The sequence below is a fragment of the Brassica oleracea genome, chromosome C5 (genome assembly GCF_000695525.1).
Source record: "Brassica oleracea var. oleracea cultivar TO1000 chromosome C5, BOL, whole genome shotgun sequence".
In the NCBI taxonomy this organism is placed as follows: domain Eukaryota; kingdom Viridiplantae; phylum Streptophyta; class Magnoliopsida; order Brassicales; family Brassicaceae; genus Brassica; species Brassica oleracea.
Window position 1 is genome coordinate 14033903 of NC_027752.1, and position 17212 is coordinate 14051114.

The 17212-nt window shown below is 33.4% G+C and overlaps 3 protein-coding genes across 3 annotated transcripts; 2 read left to right on the forward strand and 1 right to left on the reverse strand.

Annotated features, from left to right (window-relative positions):
• The first annotated feature begins 1019 nt into the window (after positions 1-1019).
• On the forward strand, positions 1020-2784 carry LOC106293082 (reticuline oxidase-like protein). The gene has a single exon (XM_013728756.1). It carries the CDS (start codon positions 1051-1053, stop codon positions 2635-2637), a length of 1587 nt encoding a protein of 528 aa, XP_013584210.1. The 5' UTR covers positions 1020-1050; the 3' UTR covers positions 2638-2784.
• An 8688-nt stretch (positions 2785-11472) lies between these two features.
• On the forward strand, positions 11473-14872 carry LOC106296196 (putative ATP-dependent RNA helicase DHX33). The gene is made up of 12 exons (XM_013732277.1): positions 11473-11609; positions 11694-11743; positions 11812-11892; positions 11977-12193; positions 12284-12671; positions 12756-12959; positions 13044-13204; positions 13293-13478; positions 13627-13861; positions 13946-14145; positions 14218-14556; positions 14654-14872. The coding sequence occupies exons 1-12, from the start codon at positions 11536-11538 to the stop codon at positions 14682-14684; spliced, it is 2166 nt and encodes a 721-aa protein (XP_013587731.1). The 5' UTR covers positions 11473-11535; the 3' UTR covers positions 14685-14872.
• Positions 14873-15363: 491 nt separating this feature from the next.
• Positions 15364-16388, reverse strand: LOC106293013 (cytochrome b5). Its single transcript, XM_013728682.1, has 3 exons — positions 16178-16388; positions 15905-15971; positions 15364-15828 (listed from the first exon to the last, which is right to left on the reverse strand). The coding sequence occupies exons 1-3, from the start codon at positions 16262-16264 to the stop codon at positions 15575-15577; spliced, it is 408 nt and encodes a 135-aa protein (XP_013584136.1). The 5' UTR covers positions 16265-16388; the 3' UTR covers positions 15364-15574.
• Between the last annotated feature and the right edge of the window lie 824 nt (positions 16389-17212).

Here is a 17212-nt window from a genome sequence, read left to right on the forward strand (position 1 = left end):
AAGCACATATTGCCTAAGTTCTTCTTTACTCACGAGCTTCAGAAAGCCGGTGAGGTCCAGGTCGTCCAAGTACGATCCAGTGACAATTCAGCTGACCTATTCACCAAGCTACTTCCTACCTGCACGTTCAGGAATCTCACGCATCAGATTGGGATGTGTAGGTTGAAGGACCTCCACTGAGGTTCACATCAAGGGGAGTAGTACATGTTGTACTCTTTTTCCTTCATCATGGTTTTGTCCTACTGGATTTTCCTGATAAGGTTTTAATGAAGCAACATTAAGCGTATTACAATCCCTGTATGGTTATGGCATCCAAGGGAGAGTGTTATAAATCAATTGGTGGATGTCCATAACCGGCCCATACACTTAGAGAGAGAGACGGCCCAACCCTAGAGAGAGAGAGGCGGCCACGAGACTTGGAGAGGAGAGAGAGACGGCTACAACTTGCCTATTTCCTAATTCGTTTATGTTTATGATTTGTAATCTTTTCTATTATTGTATTTCCATTTATCTCTCTTGTAACCCCTATATAAAGGGAATACTTATTCATTAATAATGTACAAAAACTTACGGTTCTAAATCCTTAAGTTTACAATAATAATATATTTATTCTAAACCAAACCCTAAAGTAGCATCGAGATATATATGTTGATGTGGAACAGGAATCTGCAATAGCAGCGTGTATTATTTTTTTTTTTTTGATAAGTAATAGCAGCCCTGTATTTCAATCCGTTTTCTTGACCATGAGATAGAGTACTCCTCCAATACTTGATTACCATAGCCTATAGTAAGTTGCGTTACAAGTTCCATATATTAAAATATATCTCAAAGAAAAAAATCGCATAAGCTATTCAAATGACACCACCATATTTGAAAAAAAAAATCAAAGTAAACCTATATGACAAAAATCCAATTTTAATTGAAAAATTCAACGGATTTCTTTTGATAAAAGTTTTCCCTGACCCTGACGAAACTTTTTTCTATAAATTGAGATCAACGTAGAAGCGTAAGTCATATTACATCAAAACAAAAACAAAACAAAACAAAAATATGAAAGAAGCACTATCCATATTGTGTCTTGTTCTTCTTGTTTCGGTTTCCGAAGCAGCAATAACTAAACCACATTTTGGAAACTTCATCAGATGCCTTCGCTCTCGCACTAGTCAGGAGAATCCCATCAACGATGCCATCTTCACCGCCGAGAACACCACCACCTTCTTGTCTTCGTACGTGTCATACACGAAAAACAAGAGGTTCACGAGCCCTAACTACAAAACACTGATGGCCATTGTCACGGCAAAACATGTATCTCATGTTCAGGCCACGGTGGTCTGCGCAAAGTCCAATGGCATCCAGCTCCGTATCAGAAGCGGCGGTCACGACTACGAGGGGCTTTCTTACATGTCCGCTGTGCCATTTGTGATCCTCGATATGTTCAACCTTAGGTCAATTACCGTTGACGTGTCAAGCAAGAAAGCTTGGGTTCAAGCTGGTGCGACCTTGGGAGAGCTCTACACAAAGATCAACGACGCGAGCAAAACGTTAGCGTTCCCAGCTGGCGTCTGCGCAACCGTGGGAGCTGGAGGACACATCAGCGGTGGAGGGTACGGTAATCTCATGAGAAAATACGGAATCACGGTGGATCATGTTGTTGATGCTCAAATAGTCGATGTCAACGGCAAGCTCTTGAACCGGGCTAGCATGGGAGAAGATCTCTTTTGGGCCATTCGCGGTGGTGGTGGTGGGAGTTTCGGAGTTATCCTCTCTTGGAAACTCAACCTCGTGGAGGTTCCAAGGATCATGACAGTGTTTAGGGTTAACAAAACATTGGAACAAGGAGGCACTGATGTTCTCTACAAGTGGCAGCTTGTCTCAACCAAACTTCCAGAAACTCTTTTCATCAGAGCAATGCCTCAGGTCGTAAATGGAACGAGGCGCGGGGAGAAAACCATCGCGGTTGTGTTCTATGCTCAGTTCATGGGGAGAGCCGATGAGCTGATGGCTATAATGAACCAGAGCTTGCCTGAACTAGGGCTAAAACGTGAAGATTGTCAAGAAATGAGCTGGCTTAACACAACGTTGTTTTGGGCTGATTATCCTGCCGGCACACCGACAAGCATCCTCTTGGATCGACCGTCGAGCCCTGGAGATTTCTTCAAGAGCAAGTCAGACTACGTCAAGAAACCAATCCCCAAAGAAGGTATGGAGAAGCTTTGGGCGACAATGTTGAAATTCAAGAACGTTGTGTGGATGCAGTGGAACCCTTACGGTGGCGTGATGGATAGGATTCCGGCGACCGCCACGGCGTTTCCTCACCGGAAAGGAAACTTGTTCAAGATTCAGTACTTTACTACATGGTTGGACGCAAACACCACAGAAGCTAGCTTAAAAATGATGAGGGAGTTTTACGAGGTTGCGGAACCGTATGTGTCAAGCAACCCGAGAGAGGCGTTCTTTAACTACAGAGACATGGATGTTGGAAACAATCCGAGTGGTCAGACAAACGTCGATGAGGCTAAGATCTATGGTTCGAAATATTTCTTGGGGAATTTGAAGAGGCTGATGGAAGTTAAAGCCAAGTATGATCCTGAGAACTTCTTCAAGAACGAGCAGAGTATTCCTCCTGCTAGTAACTAGTAGTGTTACTCAAATTTATTTATCGGTGTAATAAGTTATGTGTGCATGTGTTATCAGCCTATATTGTTTTCTTTATTGTTCCATTTGTATTATGATCATTCGGTTGTATTTATTCTTTACACAATTAATGAATAATTTCACGGAGTCTATTCTCCTTGCAAATATTTTGGTTGATCGGTTAGTGAAAGGGATTAGAATAGTAGAAGCCTTTAATTAGACCTAAGAAAATTAAAAGACTTAAAGATTAGCCGAAGCCTAACCTGGATTAGAATATAGCCGAAGAAGCCTAACCCGTAATAAATAATACTAAACGAAGTAGTTAGCCCTAATCAGCAATGGCTACATGCTTATGTTTTGAAATAGTATATTCGATCGACCTAACTACAACAATTGGCCTTTCTTGAAATGGTTTAACGTTTACCATTTGTTTTGTAATGAATGTCAATGGTTAGATCTCAAATATTTTTGTGCAAGTTATACCAATTCAAGAAACTTTTAAACCCAAAAGCACTATATATTGAGAAAAAGACAAAAATAGCATTAAATCAAGTTTTTGTTCTCAAACTAGCACTCAAGATTAAAAGTCACAAAAATAGCACTTAATGTTTTATCAAAAGTCACAAACTTAGGTTTAGAGTTAAAGGGTGGGGTTTATGATTTAGGGTTTAGGGTTTAGAGTTTAGGGTTTAGGGTTTAGGGTTTAGGATTTAAGGTTTAGGGTTTAAGGTTTAGGGTTTAGGGTTTAGAGTTTAAGGTTTAGGGTTTAGAGTTGAGAAATGAGGTTTTGGGGATAAGATTTCAAATTTTGAAAAATAAAAAAATTAAAATTTTCAAAGGATAAACTTATAAAAGTGTTATTTTGGAGATTTACCCCTATATATTTTTGTATACTTTGATTTCTAATAATGCTTTCATTGCAAAAGCAATGGTACAAGTAGTTAAGTCAATTCTACTGATTAAATCAAATATCTTTACAAAAAGTATTATTTTTAGCGTTTGGGTATCGAAACCGTATAGTTTACATAGAAAGCATAATGTTTAACGTTTGGATGTAGAAAAATAATCTATGTCTACGAAAAAGGTCAAACGTAATCACTTGAGCTTAATTCTTGAATTGGTTTACGTACACGTTTGCTTTTAAACACATTCAGAATGTTGAAAAAAAAAATCCACGTGAAGGCTTTTTGTATTATACTGGTTTCTAAAATTGTTTAAAATATTTAAGTTGACTACTACTTTTCAAAGCATATTTCAACCAAAAATAAGTAACATTTAAATTTACGGTTAATTGATTATTGTTTAGGGTTTAATATTTATGGAGTAGGGTTGGATTAACAAACTTTTACATAAATGTTTTATAAATTATTCTTAAATATTTACAAATGAGTTAAGAAAGTTAAACTTTTATAACATAGTTAAAGTATTTATAAAAATAATTATCTTTTAAGAGTAGATTTGGAAATTGGTATCAAATTTATGGTTAAATTGAAATTTCTCATTTTTTTCTATAAACCAATTTACACCAAAAACATGTATAATTTCATTTATACAATTAGATAATTTACAACATGTACAATTTCTTTTAACCAACTCCTTTTTCTTTTCACATGTACAATTTCATTTGAGGGTAAAAATAGTAAGACATTAGAGCATTTACAATGTAAAACTTTATTTTTTTCTTCTAAAATAGAGTAAATCTATAGTGAAGTTGATTTTGTTCTAATACTACTTCATTTTGGAGTGAAAGTTAAAATAATTGAAACTAGAGTATGGTTGGAGCATTTATTACTACTAGACACTCTTTTGAAGTTAAAAGTGGAATGAAATTGGAGATGATTTTAAAGTGTTTGGCTACTTAAAATAAGTTTTTTGAGGTTTTTGGTTAATGATGATAATTTGAAGTAGTCTTGTAAATGTTTCCCTGTTCATTTCATAGTTGCTGTTACTATTTTTCATATATTTTGTGTGCAATTATACTAACTTTTAAGAAGGTTGCTTATATGAGATTGATGTTTTGGATTTTGATTTTGTATTAGAAAGATTGATGTTTTAGAATATAATCAATGAATTTGTTTTTAAAACTAACACATAAATTAAAATGCAAAAAATGAGTGGTGATTTTTATTGGTAAAAGCAAAAAGTAAAAAAAAAAACAAAAAATGCATTTCTTTTAATATTCGTGAAAACTTTAAGATTCATATGTAAAAAAAATATGTAGTAATTTTTTCATGGCAAGCAAATCTTTTTCAAGGATTCCTCTCCATAGACCGTTGGTCTTATCGTCCCAAATACACGACTAGGGCTTGTTTTGAGATTTATGGCGCATGAAACTATTACGGTATAAAAACTGGATGATCCATGTGACCATGCATATATATATATTTTAAATAGTTTGGAGATCGGATGATCCATGGGCACTTTAAATCTCCATTGTTGTTGATATATAGTCTATAACTTGGATTGAAAATCTCCATTGTTGTTGATATATAGTCTATAACTTGGATTGATGTTAACCGGTGGCGCTCGAGGGATTAAACCCAATACGGTGAAATTTGGTTCGAACCCCGCTGGCCACACGGATATGGGCTATCGCTTTCGGCTCATTTGAATGCTCAGGAGAAGGTCTATCCGTGGGTTGTACCTCCAGCCGGGGGTTAGGCCTATATCTTTAATAGATCCGGGTTTAACCCTTTTATTTTCAAAATAAAAAACTTGGATTGATGTTTTGCATCTATATTATTGAATATTGATGATGTTTGCACCTATATGTAGAACAGTATCTCCTAATTAAATTAATAAATAAATAGAAAAAACTCAAAAAATAGAAAAACTAGATTTGGATCCGCATAATCGTGCGGGTATTAATTTTCATGTTTATATATATTTTACATAATTAGAATATATTTTTAAAGTTACTTATATATTTAAATGTTTATATATAATTATTTTAAATATAACAATTTGATAATTTTCATGTTGTAAGTTAATTGATTATTTCAAATCATCACATATATTTGGTATTTTTTATTATATATATTTTAAAATTATTTTTTATTCAATTATTATGATCCTAATCCATGATTCAAAGCGCTAGATTTCCTTTATCAATATTTTTTTTATGTTTATTTAAGATAATGACTATATATATATATAAGTTTAAGATAAGTTAATTTTATACATGAATTATCTAATTTACTAAGGTGAAATTACATGTTTACCACTTTCATGCTACCACTTTTCATTTTTACCACCACTAAAGTGACATTTTCAAAAATACATTTTTCATTAAGAGGCAAAAGACTCTTATGCTCATGTTCTTTATATATATAATAAATAACTATTTAAATAAATAAAAATCTAAAAAAATAAAAAATAATTTTTTTAATTTTTTTCTGAATTATACTATTTCGAAATTCAAACCCTAAACCCTAAAACTCAACTCTAAACACTAAACCATCAATCCTAAACCCTATTTTTTTAAATACGAACCCTAAACTCTAAACCATCAATCTTAAACCCTATTTTTTTTAAATAAACCCTAAACCCTGAAACATCAACTCTAAACCCTAAATCCCGAAACTTCATATCTAACCCCTAAACCCTAACCCTTCAACTCTAAACCCTAAAATATCAACTCTAAACCCTAAACCCTAAACTTCAACTCTAAACCCTAAACCATCAACACTAAACCCTAAATAGTAAGAAGTAAACTCTAAACCCTAAACCTTAAAAAATTAACCCTAAACCCTAAAACATAAACTCTAAACCCTAAAACCCTAGAATTTAAACCCTAAAACCCTAGAGTTGATGTTTTAGGGTTTAGATTTGAAGATTTAGGGTTTACGTTTAGGGTTTAGAGTTGATGTTTTAGGGTTTTGATTTGAAGGTTTTGGGTTTAGGGTTTAGGATTTAGAGTTGATGTTCCGGGGTTTAGGGTTTAAAGTTGATGTTTCATGGTTTAGGGTTTAGAGTTGATGATTTAGGGTTTAAAGTTGATGTTTTAAGTTTAGATTTAGGGTTTAGGGTTTAGAGTTGATGTTTCATGGTTTAGGGTTTAGAGTTGATGATTTAGGGTTTAGAATTATCTTTTAAGTTTAGATTAGTTAACCTTATGTTTTTTTTTTGTCAAAGGTGATCAAAATGTTATAAATGTCTTTTACCCTTCATTAAAGATGAGGGTAAAAGTGGTTAGTGTAAACATGGTATTTTTGGCAATTTCTCATTTACTAATGTTAATCCGTTCTACCAACATATTATATTTGTAGCATAAATTTTTAATGTTTGTGAAAATAAAATATATTAATTTATCAGTTTAAAATAATTGTATCATATTTAGTTAAATACAATATTTTATTTTAAAATGAAAGATATAACTATAAAATAGTAAAATTGATATAATTTTTTCATTTTATAAAAGATAACTGAGTATATATATTAATGTATAATAACATTAATTTCATTACTAATTACAAAATTAGTGAACATGTTTATATACAATTTTTGATAATTAAGATATTGTTATAATGTTTTTCAACACATTTGTTAAGAAAATTGTATATATATATATATATATATATTTTAAATTAAAAGATATCAAATTATATTATGATTTAAGTAGTTAAGAGATTATATATTAGCATTAAGGAAATACATTTAATAAAAAATTTAAATGATGATCCAAATAAAAATATCACACATGAATCAATGTGAGTTTGTTAACTAATCCGAGTTTTTAGGAGTCGATGTTATATTAGGAATGATATATTATTAATCTATATTATTAGTAATAAATGAATAATAACTGATTTCTAGTGAGCGTTTATTTTTAAAAAAATCACATATGAATCAAGGTTGTAACTTCTGTTTTAATATATAAGATGAAGAAAGAGGAGAGATAAGTCTCTCATTTGAGAGACTCAAAATATTTTGTCATTTTGTCATTGGTTTAATTTTCTTTTTGTCTAAACTTTAATCACAAAATTAACTTTACTAATATTATATTTTGAAATATGATTGGTGAAAATTGATACCAATGTTGATCGTTCTTTAAGCATGATTAATTGGAAGTTCTTAGGGTGGAATTCTTAGCGGAGTATAAGAAACGGTTTTTTAACTTTTAACTAAAAAAACTAAGAACCGACTCTTAAATATTTTATTTAAGAACCGGTTCTTAGTTTTTTAGTTAAAAGCTAAGAGACTATTTTTTATATTTTGATAAAAACCCTCTATTAATCATGCTTTTAGGTTTTCCTAAACACGCCACATATGCTTTCAACTGAGATCAGCGTCTTTTCCAGCAGCAAGAATATCAAATAATCATTTACGAAAAAATATATTCAAATCATCATTACAAGGAAACATGACCAAATCGACCATTTCTTAAAAGAAATATTTTGGTTTTTGAAACTTTGGATGAAATTTTGACAGATTTAAAAACAATCATTGGAAAATGGTCAGAAATATTGACAGATTTTAATCCCTTAGAATTTCCTTTGATTTTACAATAGAATTCAAAATGAAAAAGAGTTGAATATTAAGATTTTGACTGGTTTTCATTAAAAACAAGAAAATCTCAAAATGTGTTGATGTGATAGGGCTGTTTGTTTCACCATTTGTCATCTCCATTCAGATGATTCATTTGTATGATCTATTAAGATGATCCATTCAGACTTTTGTGATTGTTTGTTTATCCATCCAGATAGTTCATCTAGATGAATCATCTAGATAGATCTTATGTTTGTTTATTTATTTTCATTTCCATCCAACTGAATTTAGTAAACAAATTACCAAAATACACTTGTGTTAATTTAATAATATATTTGATATTAATTTTAACTATCTTACATTTAGTTATTTAGTCTAATATATTTACATTATAATTATTTCAAATTTAACGAGTTTTTTGTGGTTTGTTCTTAGTTTTTTAGTTAAAAGTTAAGAGACGATTTATTATATTCTCTGATAAGAATCTTCTGTTAATCATGCTTTTAGGTTTTCCGAAACATGCCACGTATGCTTTCAACAGAGATCAGCGTCTTTTCCAGCAGCAAGAATATCAAATAATCATTTACGAAAAAATATATTCAAATCATCATTACAAGGAAACATGACCAAATCGACCATTTCTTAAAAGAAATATTTTGGTTTTTGAAACTTTGGATGAAATTTTGACAGATTTAAAAACAATCATTGGAAAATGGTCAGAAATATTGACAGATTTTAATCCCTTAGAATTTCCTTTGATTTTACAATAGAATTCAAAATGAAAAAGAGTTGAATATTAAGATTTTGACTGGTTTTCATTAAAAACAAGAAAATCTCAAAATGTGTTGATGTGATAGGGCTGTTTGTTTTACCATTTGTCATCTCCATTCAGATGATTCATTTGTATGATCTATTAAGATGATCCATTCAGACTTTTGTGATTGTTTGTTTATCCATCCAGATAGTTCATCTAGATGAATCATCTAGATAGATCTTATGTTTGTTTATTTATTTTCATTTCCATCCAACTGAATTTAGTAAACAAATTACCAAAATACACTTGTGTTAATTTAATAATATATTTGATATTAATTTTAACTATCTTACATTTAGTTATTTAGTCTAATATATTTACATTATAATTATTTCAAACTTAACGAGTTTTTTGTGGTTTTGGCGGAAAAACAAGATTTTTTTGGTTTTAGCGGGAAAACACATTTTTCGGTTTTGGCAGAAAAAGAAATTTTTTTGGTTTTGCCGGGAAAGTTCGTTTTTGCGGTTTTGGCGGGAAAATACGTTTTTACGGTTTTCGCAGGAAAACATGTTTTTGCGGTGTTCGTGGGAAAACGAGATTTTGGGTTTTGGTTGGAAAATGAGTTTTTTCGATTTTGGCGGAAAAAACGTGTTTTGGCAAGAAAATAAGTTTTTTTTTGTTTTGACGGGAAAATGAAAATTTTAGCGGAAAAACGATATTTTGCGATTTTGGCGGAAAAACACGTTTTTTGCAGTTTTTGCGGGAAAACACGTTTTTGTAATTTTGGCGGGAAAAACGAGATTTTGCAATTTTGGCGGGAAAACACATTTTTTGCGATTTTGGCGGAAAACATGTTTTTGTGTTTTGTTGGAAAATTGCGTTTTGGGGTTTCGGCATGAAAACATGTTTTGTGATTTTGGCATGAAAACATGTTTTTGCGGTTTTTGCGGGAAAACACGTTTTCGTGGTTTTGTCAGTTTTCGTGTGTAACAAAATGATATTATGTTTAGATTTGTAATTTGTGAATTACATTAATGGCATAATAGACATTATACTATTTTGAATGAACCATCTCCATTCAAATGATCCAAATTGGTTCAGCTGGATATACTTTAAAATTAAGCCTAAATTTCCGAAAGTCATCCGGATGATCCATGCGAATGAGTTGCACTTTTAGTGTCTAAACAAACAAAACTCTCATATTCATTCAGATGGCTCATCCAGATGGAGTAACAAACATGTCCATAGACGATTGATTACCCAATACACAAAAGTGTCAATAATATAGTAGTACAAACTACAAAGTCGTCTCAAACAAAAACACGCTTTAATCCGTATTATTAGTAATAAATGAATGATAACTGATTTTTAGTGAGAATTCATTTTTAAAAAAATCACACATGAATCAAAGTTGTAACTTCTGTTTTAATATATAAGATGAAGAAAGAGGAGAGATAAGTCTCTCATTTGAGAGACTCAAAATATTTTGTCATTTTGTCTTTGGTTTAATTTTCTTTTTGTCTAAACTTTAATCACAAAATTAACTTTACTAATATTATATTTTGAAATACGATTGGTGAAAATTGATACCAATGCTGATCGTCCTTTAAGCATGATTAATTGGAAGTTCTTAGGGTGGAGTTCTTAGCGGAGTATAAGAAACCGTTTTTTAATTTTTAACTAAAAAAACTAAGAACCGGCTCTTAAATATTTTATTTAACAACCGGTTCTTAGTTTTTTAGTTAAAAGTTAAGAGACGATTTATTATATTCTCTGATAAGAATCTTCTGTTAATCATGCTTTTAGGTTTTCCGAAACATGCCACGTATGCTTTCAACAGAGATCAGCGTCTTTTCCAGCAGCAAGAATATCAAATAATCATTTACAAAAAAAAAAAAATCAAATCATCATTACAAGGAAACATGATCAAATCGACCATTTCTTAAAAGAAATATTTTGGTTTTTGAAACTTTGAATGAAATTTTGACAGATTTAAAAACAATCATCGGAAATGGTCAGAAAAATTGACAGATTTTAATCCCTTAGAATTTCCTTTGATTTTACAATAGAATTCAAAATGAAAAAGAATTGAATATTAAGATTTTGACTGGTTTTCATTAAAAACAAGAAAATCTCAAAATGTGTTGATGTGATGTGATAGACGACTGATTCCCCAATACACAAAAGTGTCAATAATATAGTAGTACAAAGTACAAACTACAAAATCGTCGCAAACAAAAAAAAAACACGCTTTAAATCCGCATTGTTGTTGATAAGGTGATGGCTTGAGATTCGCATCACAAACCCCATTGACTATCATGGGTTTTTCTTCTGATTAATATAACTTTTTTGGCCGATAAAGAGAAGAAACTATATCTTGAATGAATAATTTAACAATGCATTTAGTTAAAAGATTAGACGAGCCACTTATCCAGCTATCACCACTTGCTTACACTTTTTATTGGGCAATGGTGTAGACTTTTGAGTTACATTTGTAATAAGGCTTTAACTCAATAATATGGGCCTAGGTTAAGCTGAATAAAAGGCCCATTAACGTAGTAGCACGTCTCTCGTTTTAATCAGCGGCGAAGAAGCTGTATGCGTGTCGGAAGTTTTTTCGCGCTGCTGTGAACAAATCTCACGGTGAGAATTTACCGGTGATGCCATCAATGGCGCAAGGAGAACTCAAGAGCTCTGTACTAAACAGTAAATCCCCAATTGCTTCACGCTTCAGGTTAGCCTCTCTACTTTCCAGGGCAAACTACATGATTCCCCGAAAAAAGAAGTTTTAACCTTTGTGAATTTGACTTTGTCACAGAATGAGGCAGAAGATAGCAGAACATAGAAAGTCTCTTCCTATTGCTTCAGGTGCGAGTTGTTTCACTACCCTTTTTCATACTTGTCGGTGGTGATTGTATGTACTCTTTTGATTCCAGTGGAGAAGCGTTTGATTGAGGAGGTTCAAAAGAATGATATTTTGATTATTGTTGGTGAAACCGGTAGTGGGAAGACTACTCGTAAGTTGTTTGATTGTTCTCAACTTTTCTTATTATTTTAGAGTGATGAATGTTTCAAGTTTTGTTTTTTTTGTTTTTATACAGAGCTGCCTCAGTTTCTATTCAGCGCTGGATTCTGTAGGGAATGGAAGATGGTGGGGATAACGCAGCCGAGGCGTATCGCTGCTGTGACTATTGCCAAAAGGGTAGCTGAGGAGAGTGATGTTGAGTTGGGCCAAAGGGTTGGTTATTCCATTAGGTTTGATGATTGCACTTCTAGCTCCACGAGGTTGAAGTACATGACTGATGGGTTTTTGTTGAGGTAAACTAAACCGTTACAAGTTCAAAACTTTTTAACTCTCTGTGATTGTTCTACGCTTCTCATCACTGTTGTTCAACAATTTTTTTGCAGGGAAGCTTTGTTGGATCCGCTTCTTTCTAGATATTCAGTCATTGTTGTCGATGAAGCCCATGAGAGGACTGTTCATACTGATGTTCTGCTTGCATTGCTGAAAGAGGTGCAGCGGGCTCGGTCAAAGCAGGAAGGAGTACAAACAAAAGCAGGTGATGAGATTGGTGTGAAGCGGAATGGTGGTGTGTTAAGAGGGTGCCAAGGCAGGAAAGTATCTCCGTTGAAGCTGATAATCATGTCTGCTAGTTTGGATGCACGTGTTTTCTCTGAGTACTTTGGTGGTGCCAAAGCTGTTCATGTGGAAGGGAGACAGTTTCCCGTTGACATTTTTTACACAGTCCATCCCGAAACAGATTATGTGGACGCAGCTTTGGTCACTATATTCCAGGTTATTGATCTTGTTACCCTATCAGCATTTTGGGGAATTGAGATATGAATTAGATTCTAAATTTTGCATCTGGTTTACTTTTAGATTCATGTGGAAGAGAAGCCAGGTGATATACTTGTTTTCCTCACCGGGCAAGATGAGATTGAATCTGTTGAAAGACTTGTCAAAGAAAGACTTGAGCATTTACCTGAAGACAAGAGGAAGCTGCTGCCACTTGCTATCTTCTCTGCTCTTCCATCAGAGCAGCAAATGCAAGTTTTTGCCCCTGCGCCAACTGGTTTTCGTAAGGTTAGAAGAGTTGGTTCAGTCGTTGATGTAAATAGTTGAGACGATGATACTAATACAGTTTGAGGTATTTTTGCAAAATTGTAGGTGATTTTGGCCACAAACATAGCGGAAACATCGATTACAATTCCTGGAATAAGATATGTGATAGACCCTGGGTTTGTCAAGGCACGAACCTATGATCCAAGCAAAGGTATGGAGACGCTTGATGTTGTTCCAGCATCAAAAGCACAGTCGCTTCAAAGAAGGTACCATGTTCTGTATTAGTTTATGTTTTTTCTTCAAGGTGGTTTGATGGTTTGCAAGCATTTTTTATGTTCATTTTTCGTTTGGCAGTGGACGTGCAGGACGTGAGGGTCCTGGCAAATGTTTTCGTCTTTATCCCGAAAGGGAATTTGAGAAGCTGGAGGAGTCAACCAAACCAGAGATCAAGAGATGCAATCTCTCTAATGTCATTTTGCAGCTCAAGGCTCTGGGAATTGATGACATTGTTGGATTTGACTTTATAGATAAACCTTCTAGGTACTTCCTTTCTTGTGTGATCTCTCTTATACTAATATAGTAGCTAAAACCTTTGGAGATAGTTTGACACATGGCTGAAGCATCTATTCTCTTTTTGATTTTTTTTTTTAAACCCTTTGATCTAGATTTGCCATCTGGTGTTAAACAGGGGAGCCATAGTGAAGGCATTGACGGAGTTGCGCTTGCTTGGTGCCTTGACGGATGATTGCAAACTAGAGAAACCCGCCGGAGAACAAATGTCACAGCTCCCACTAGATCCTGTCTACTCCAGAGCTCTAATTTTGGCCAATAATCAGTTCAACTGTCTCGAGGAAATGTTAATCACGGTTGCAATGCTCTCTGTGGAATCCATATTTTATGATCCTCGTGAGAAGAGAGAAGAGGTAAGCATACCAAAAGGACTGCGAGAAATTCTCATTTTTCCTTTATATTAATCAACAGATGATGATGATTTTTGTTTTGGCCAGGCAAGAACCTCAAGAAACCACTTTGCTAGCGTTGAAGGGGATCATCTCACTTATCTTAGCGTATACCGAGAGTCAAATGAGTTCTTGGAGAAGAGAAAGACAGAAAGCAGTGAAGCCAAAATTGATAAAATCATGAAAAAATGGTGCAAGGACAACTTCGTGAATAATCGTTCCTTGAAACATGCCCGTGACACTTACAGGTTTGCCACGTCATTCTTTTGAGAGATTCTTACTTATGATTGTTATGCCTTATACGTGTGCGCTTGGTGCAGACAAATTCGTGAACATGTTGAACAGATGGGTTTTAATGTGTCTTCGTGTGGGAACGACATGCTCGAGTATCGTAGATGTCTTGCTGCATCGTTTTTCCTTAAAGCAGCACAGAGACAGATGGATGGGACATACAGGGCGTTGGAAAGTGGGGAGATTGTCCACATCCACCCAACTTCTGTTTTATTCCGTTCGAAACCCGAGTGCGTTATCTTCAACGAGCTCATGCAAACCAGCAAGAAGTACATTAAGAACCTGACGAGAATTGATCATTTATGGTTGGCTGAGTTGGCTCCTCATCATTACAAAACAGATGATGAGATGAATGACTTTAACACAAGGTAAAACCATAACCGATATATATTCTCAGTGGCTTTTGATCTTTATAACTTGGCATATAGAGGGAAGAATTTGATATTTTTTCCTTTCTGTTCGTAGAGATGGAATGTTGCAGACTGAAGCTTTCTAAATGAACAAGAAAATGAAGTCCTTTACTGTTTTTGTTTATCGTTTCCTCTCCGATCCAGATGACTGTTTCTATTCTGTTAAAGATGGAACACTGACTGAAGCTAATGTTAAAGGAAAGTTGTTTGTTTGATTCAAAGATGACTTTGTAGCTGAGCTTAGAATTATATTAAATTACAGGATATGCTTGCATTTAATCATTCATAATTAAGTTTTGACTACCAGTCAAAGTTTATCTTCTTCCAAACATTTATTGGGCAACAAACCCACAATCAAAGACAACATTGTTTTTATATTTTTGTCGCTCAAGCTATTGAAGATTAAAACATTGACTTGGTAAATGAAGAACGTAGCATGAAACTTGGTTGACTCCTAATATACATGTATTTAGCCACTTAGAGGAATATACATATGTGCAATGCAGAGCAAAGATGTGGCTTTCTCAACCCTACTCTCAGGAACTGGGGATTCAATGAAAACATATCATAGTTTATAGATATTCTCATAGCTCTCTCTCTATCAAGAATCTCACTCACATATACGAATGGGAACCATCAAGGAAGAAAGACATTTTAGGAGACATGTGTGGTCTCATAATGCAATAAATAGTGAAAGACTTGGCGAGGCTTTTAGTGCAATGCTAAGTACAAGGGATGACAAGGCATACTTTTTATAAGAAGAAGCAAAACGAAAGCATCCATTAATCATATCATTAAATTTCTTTTCATTAAAACATGATCCCAAGTCAAAATGTAAAAAGCATTCAGTGACGAAAATCGAGAAATGATATTATTCTTTCCTGTGATTCAAAATCTATAAGGGGGAGTTCTCGCGGATAGTTGATTCCCCCAGTAATTCAATTCAATAACTCAAGATCATCTTGCAGAGAGACTACTACTTCTTGCGAGAGAACAAGACACTCGCCGCAACGGAGATGGTGATAACTGAGACAGGAACAAGCCAGTACTGCTTTGTCAAGTCGACAAGCTTCTGAACAGAGTCTTTTGGCTCCTCCTTCTTGTAGATCTTAAGCTCTGGTATCTCAGGTAAAGAAGCTTCGTCAAGCTCGCCAATGAAATACTCTTCCATGAGTTCCCTAGCTGTTTTGCTGTGCCCTGCGTCTTCGAATTCATCCGTTGCATCTTTGCCTTGAATAACAACACATTTTACTTGGATTAGAGACAATCATCGAGTAGTAGAAGAAGAAGAAGAAGAAGAAGGTACCGGTGACAGCAAGAAGCACATCATCTCCTCCCGGGTGCTCATCCATATAAGGGGTTACGTCATAGACCTTTAAGGCGAAAGAGAATCAGATCAGGAAATAGATTCAGAGTCAACGCAATGTCTCAAGAAGATTCTTATAATCTTTACTTAAAACATATATCATTATATTCTATAGTCGTCGTGAGATACAAAAGAGGAAAATACATCAAGATTGAAACAAACTCGTGAAATTAGAAAGAAAGAGCAATGGAGAGAGAGAGAGAGAGGGCGAACCTTGCCGTCGATTACAATCCAGCAGTCATCTTGCTTGTTGTGAGCTGCCACTTCCTCCATGGAGTAAATCTTTGTGAGAGTCGGCATTTTTTGTTGGTCCTGCTTACGAGCTGCGTGCGAAGCTGTTTTGTTATTCTCACCTTTTTCTGGGGTTTTAGGTTAGGTGAAAGGGGAGGAAGATAAGAACGGAACCCTACCAGTAACGACGTCGTTTTCAGCTTAATTTCTTTTCGTTTTATTCTTTAGTTTCTGTTCTTTTTTTTTTTTTTTTTGACGTGAACTGCACTCATAACCAGGAAATTAACCTTGAATTAGTTCATATATTTATTAAATTTCATATTCTTTCATTCTACTACTCCTATTTTATGAAATCCCCTATATATTAATTGAGAATCATTTATTAGAACCTTCATTTTGTATTAATTTAAAAATTCATTTTGTATTAATTTAAAAAAACTTCAAATCCTGTGTGGCACTCTTTTTTTTTTGTTCAACCAGGTAGCACTCTAAATGCCTTCTAAATTTTATTTCAAAAAATTATAAAACATCTAATATAAAGTATAGTTTAATCTAATGGTGTCACATTATTTCATAATTATATAACACTAGAGAACATTATATTAACCTAAAATATATGAAGTGTGTATTCTTTTCTTAAATAAAAGCTACAGAATTACCTAATATGATTTACATATATAAGACAATTAATGATTATGATAATAAAGATTTGATAACAATTTTTGCATCCTTCTTCATTTTTGTTTAAATTTATATTATTAAAAAAACTTAAACAATCACATTAACCATATAATAAAAAAATAGATTTTTTTATATGTTATATTTTGAATTTTTTAAAATGACTTTAAATTACAAAAATGAAGAAACCTTTATATGTTATATATTTTTTTAAACGACTTTAAAATACGAAAAATGAGGACACCTTATATGTTATATTTTTCATATATGATAAATTTTTGCTTATATATTATATTTTGAATTTTTTAAAACGACTTTAAATTCCAAAAATGTAAGTTT

Bases quoted from the DNA above. Each gene is read 5' to 3' on its own strand.
- LOC106293082 (XM_013728756.1), top strand. From the start codon at position 1,051: ATGAAAGAAGCACTATCCATATTGTGTCTTGTTCTTCTTGTTTCGGTT.
- LOC106296196 (XM_013732277.1), top strand. From the start codon at position 11,536: ATGCCATCAATGGCGCAAGGAGAACTCAAGAGCTCTGTACTAAACAGT. The intron at 13,862-13,945 runs GTAAGCATACCA...TGTTTTGGCCAG, and splicing joins CTCGTGAGAAGAGAGAAGAG to GCAAGAACCTCAAGAAACCA. The intron at 14,557-14,653 runs GTAAAACCATAA...TTCTGTTCGTAG, and splicing joins ATGAATGACTTTAACACAAG to AGATGGAATGTTGCAGACTG.
- LOC106293013 (XM_013728682.1), bottom strand. From the start codon at position 16,264: ATGCCGACTCTCACAAAGATTTACTCCATGGAGGAAGTGGCAGCTCAC. The intron at 15,972-16,177 runs GTTCGCCCTCTC...TTCGCCTTAAAG, and splicing joins GGATTGTAATCGACGGCAAG to GTCTATGACGTAACCCCTTA. The intron at 15,829-15,904 runs GTACCTTCTTCT...TTGTTATTCAAG, and splicing joins TGTGCTTCTTGCTGTCACCG to GCAAAGATGCAACGGATGAA.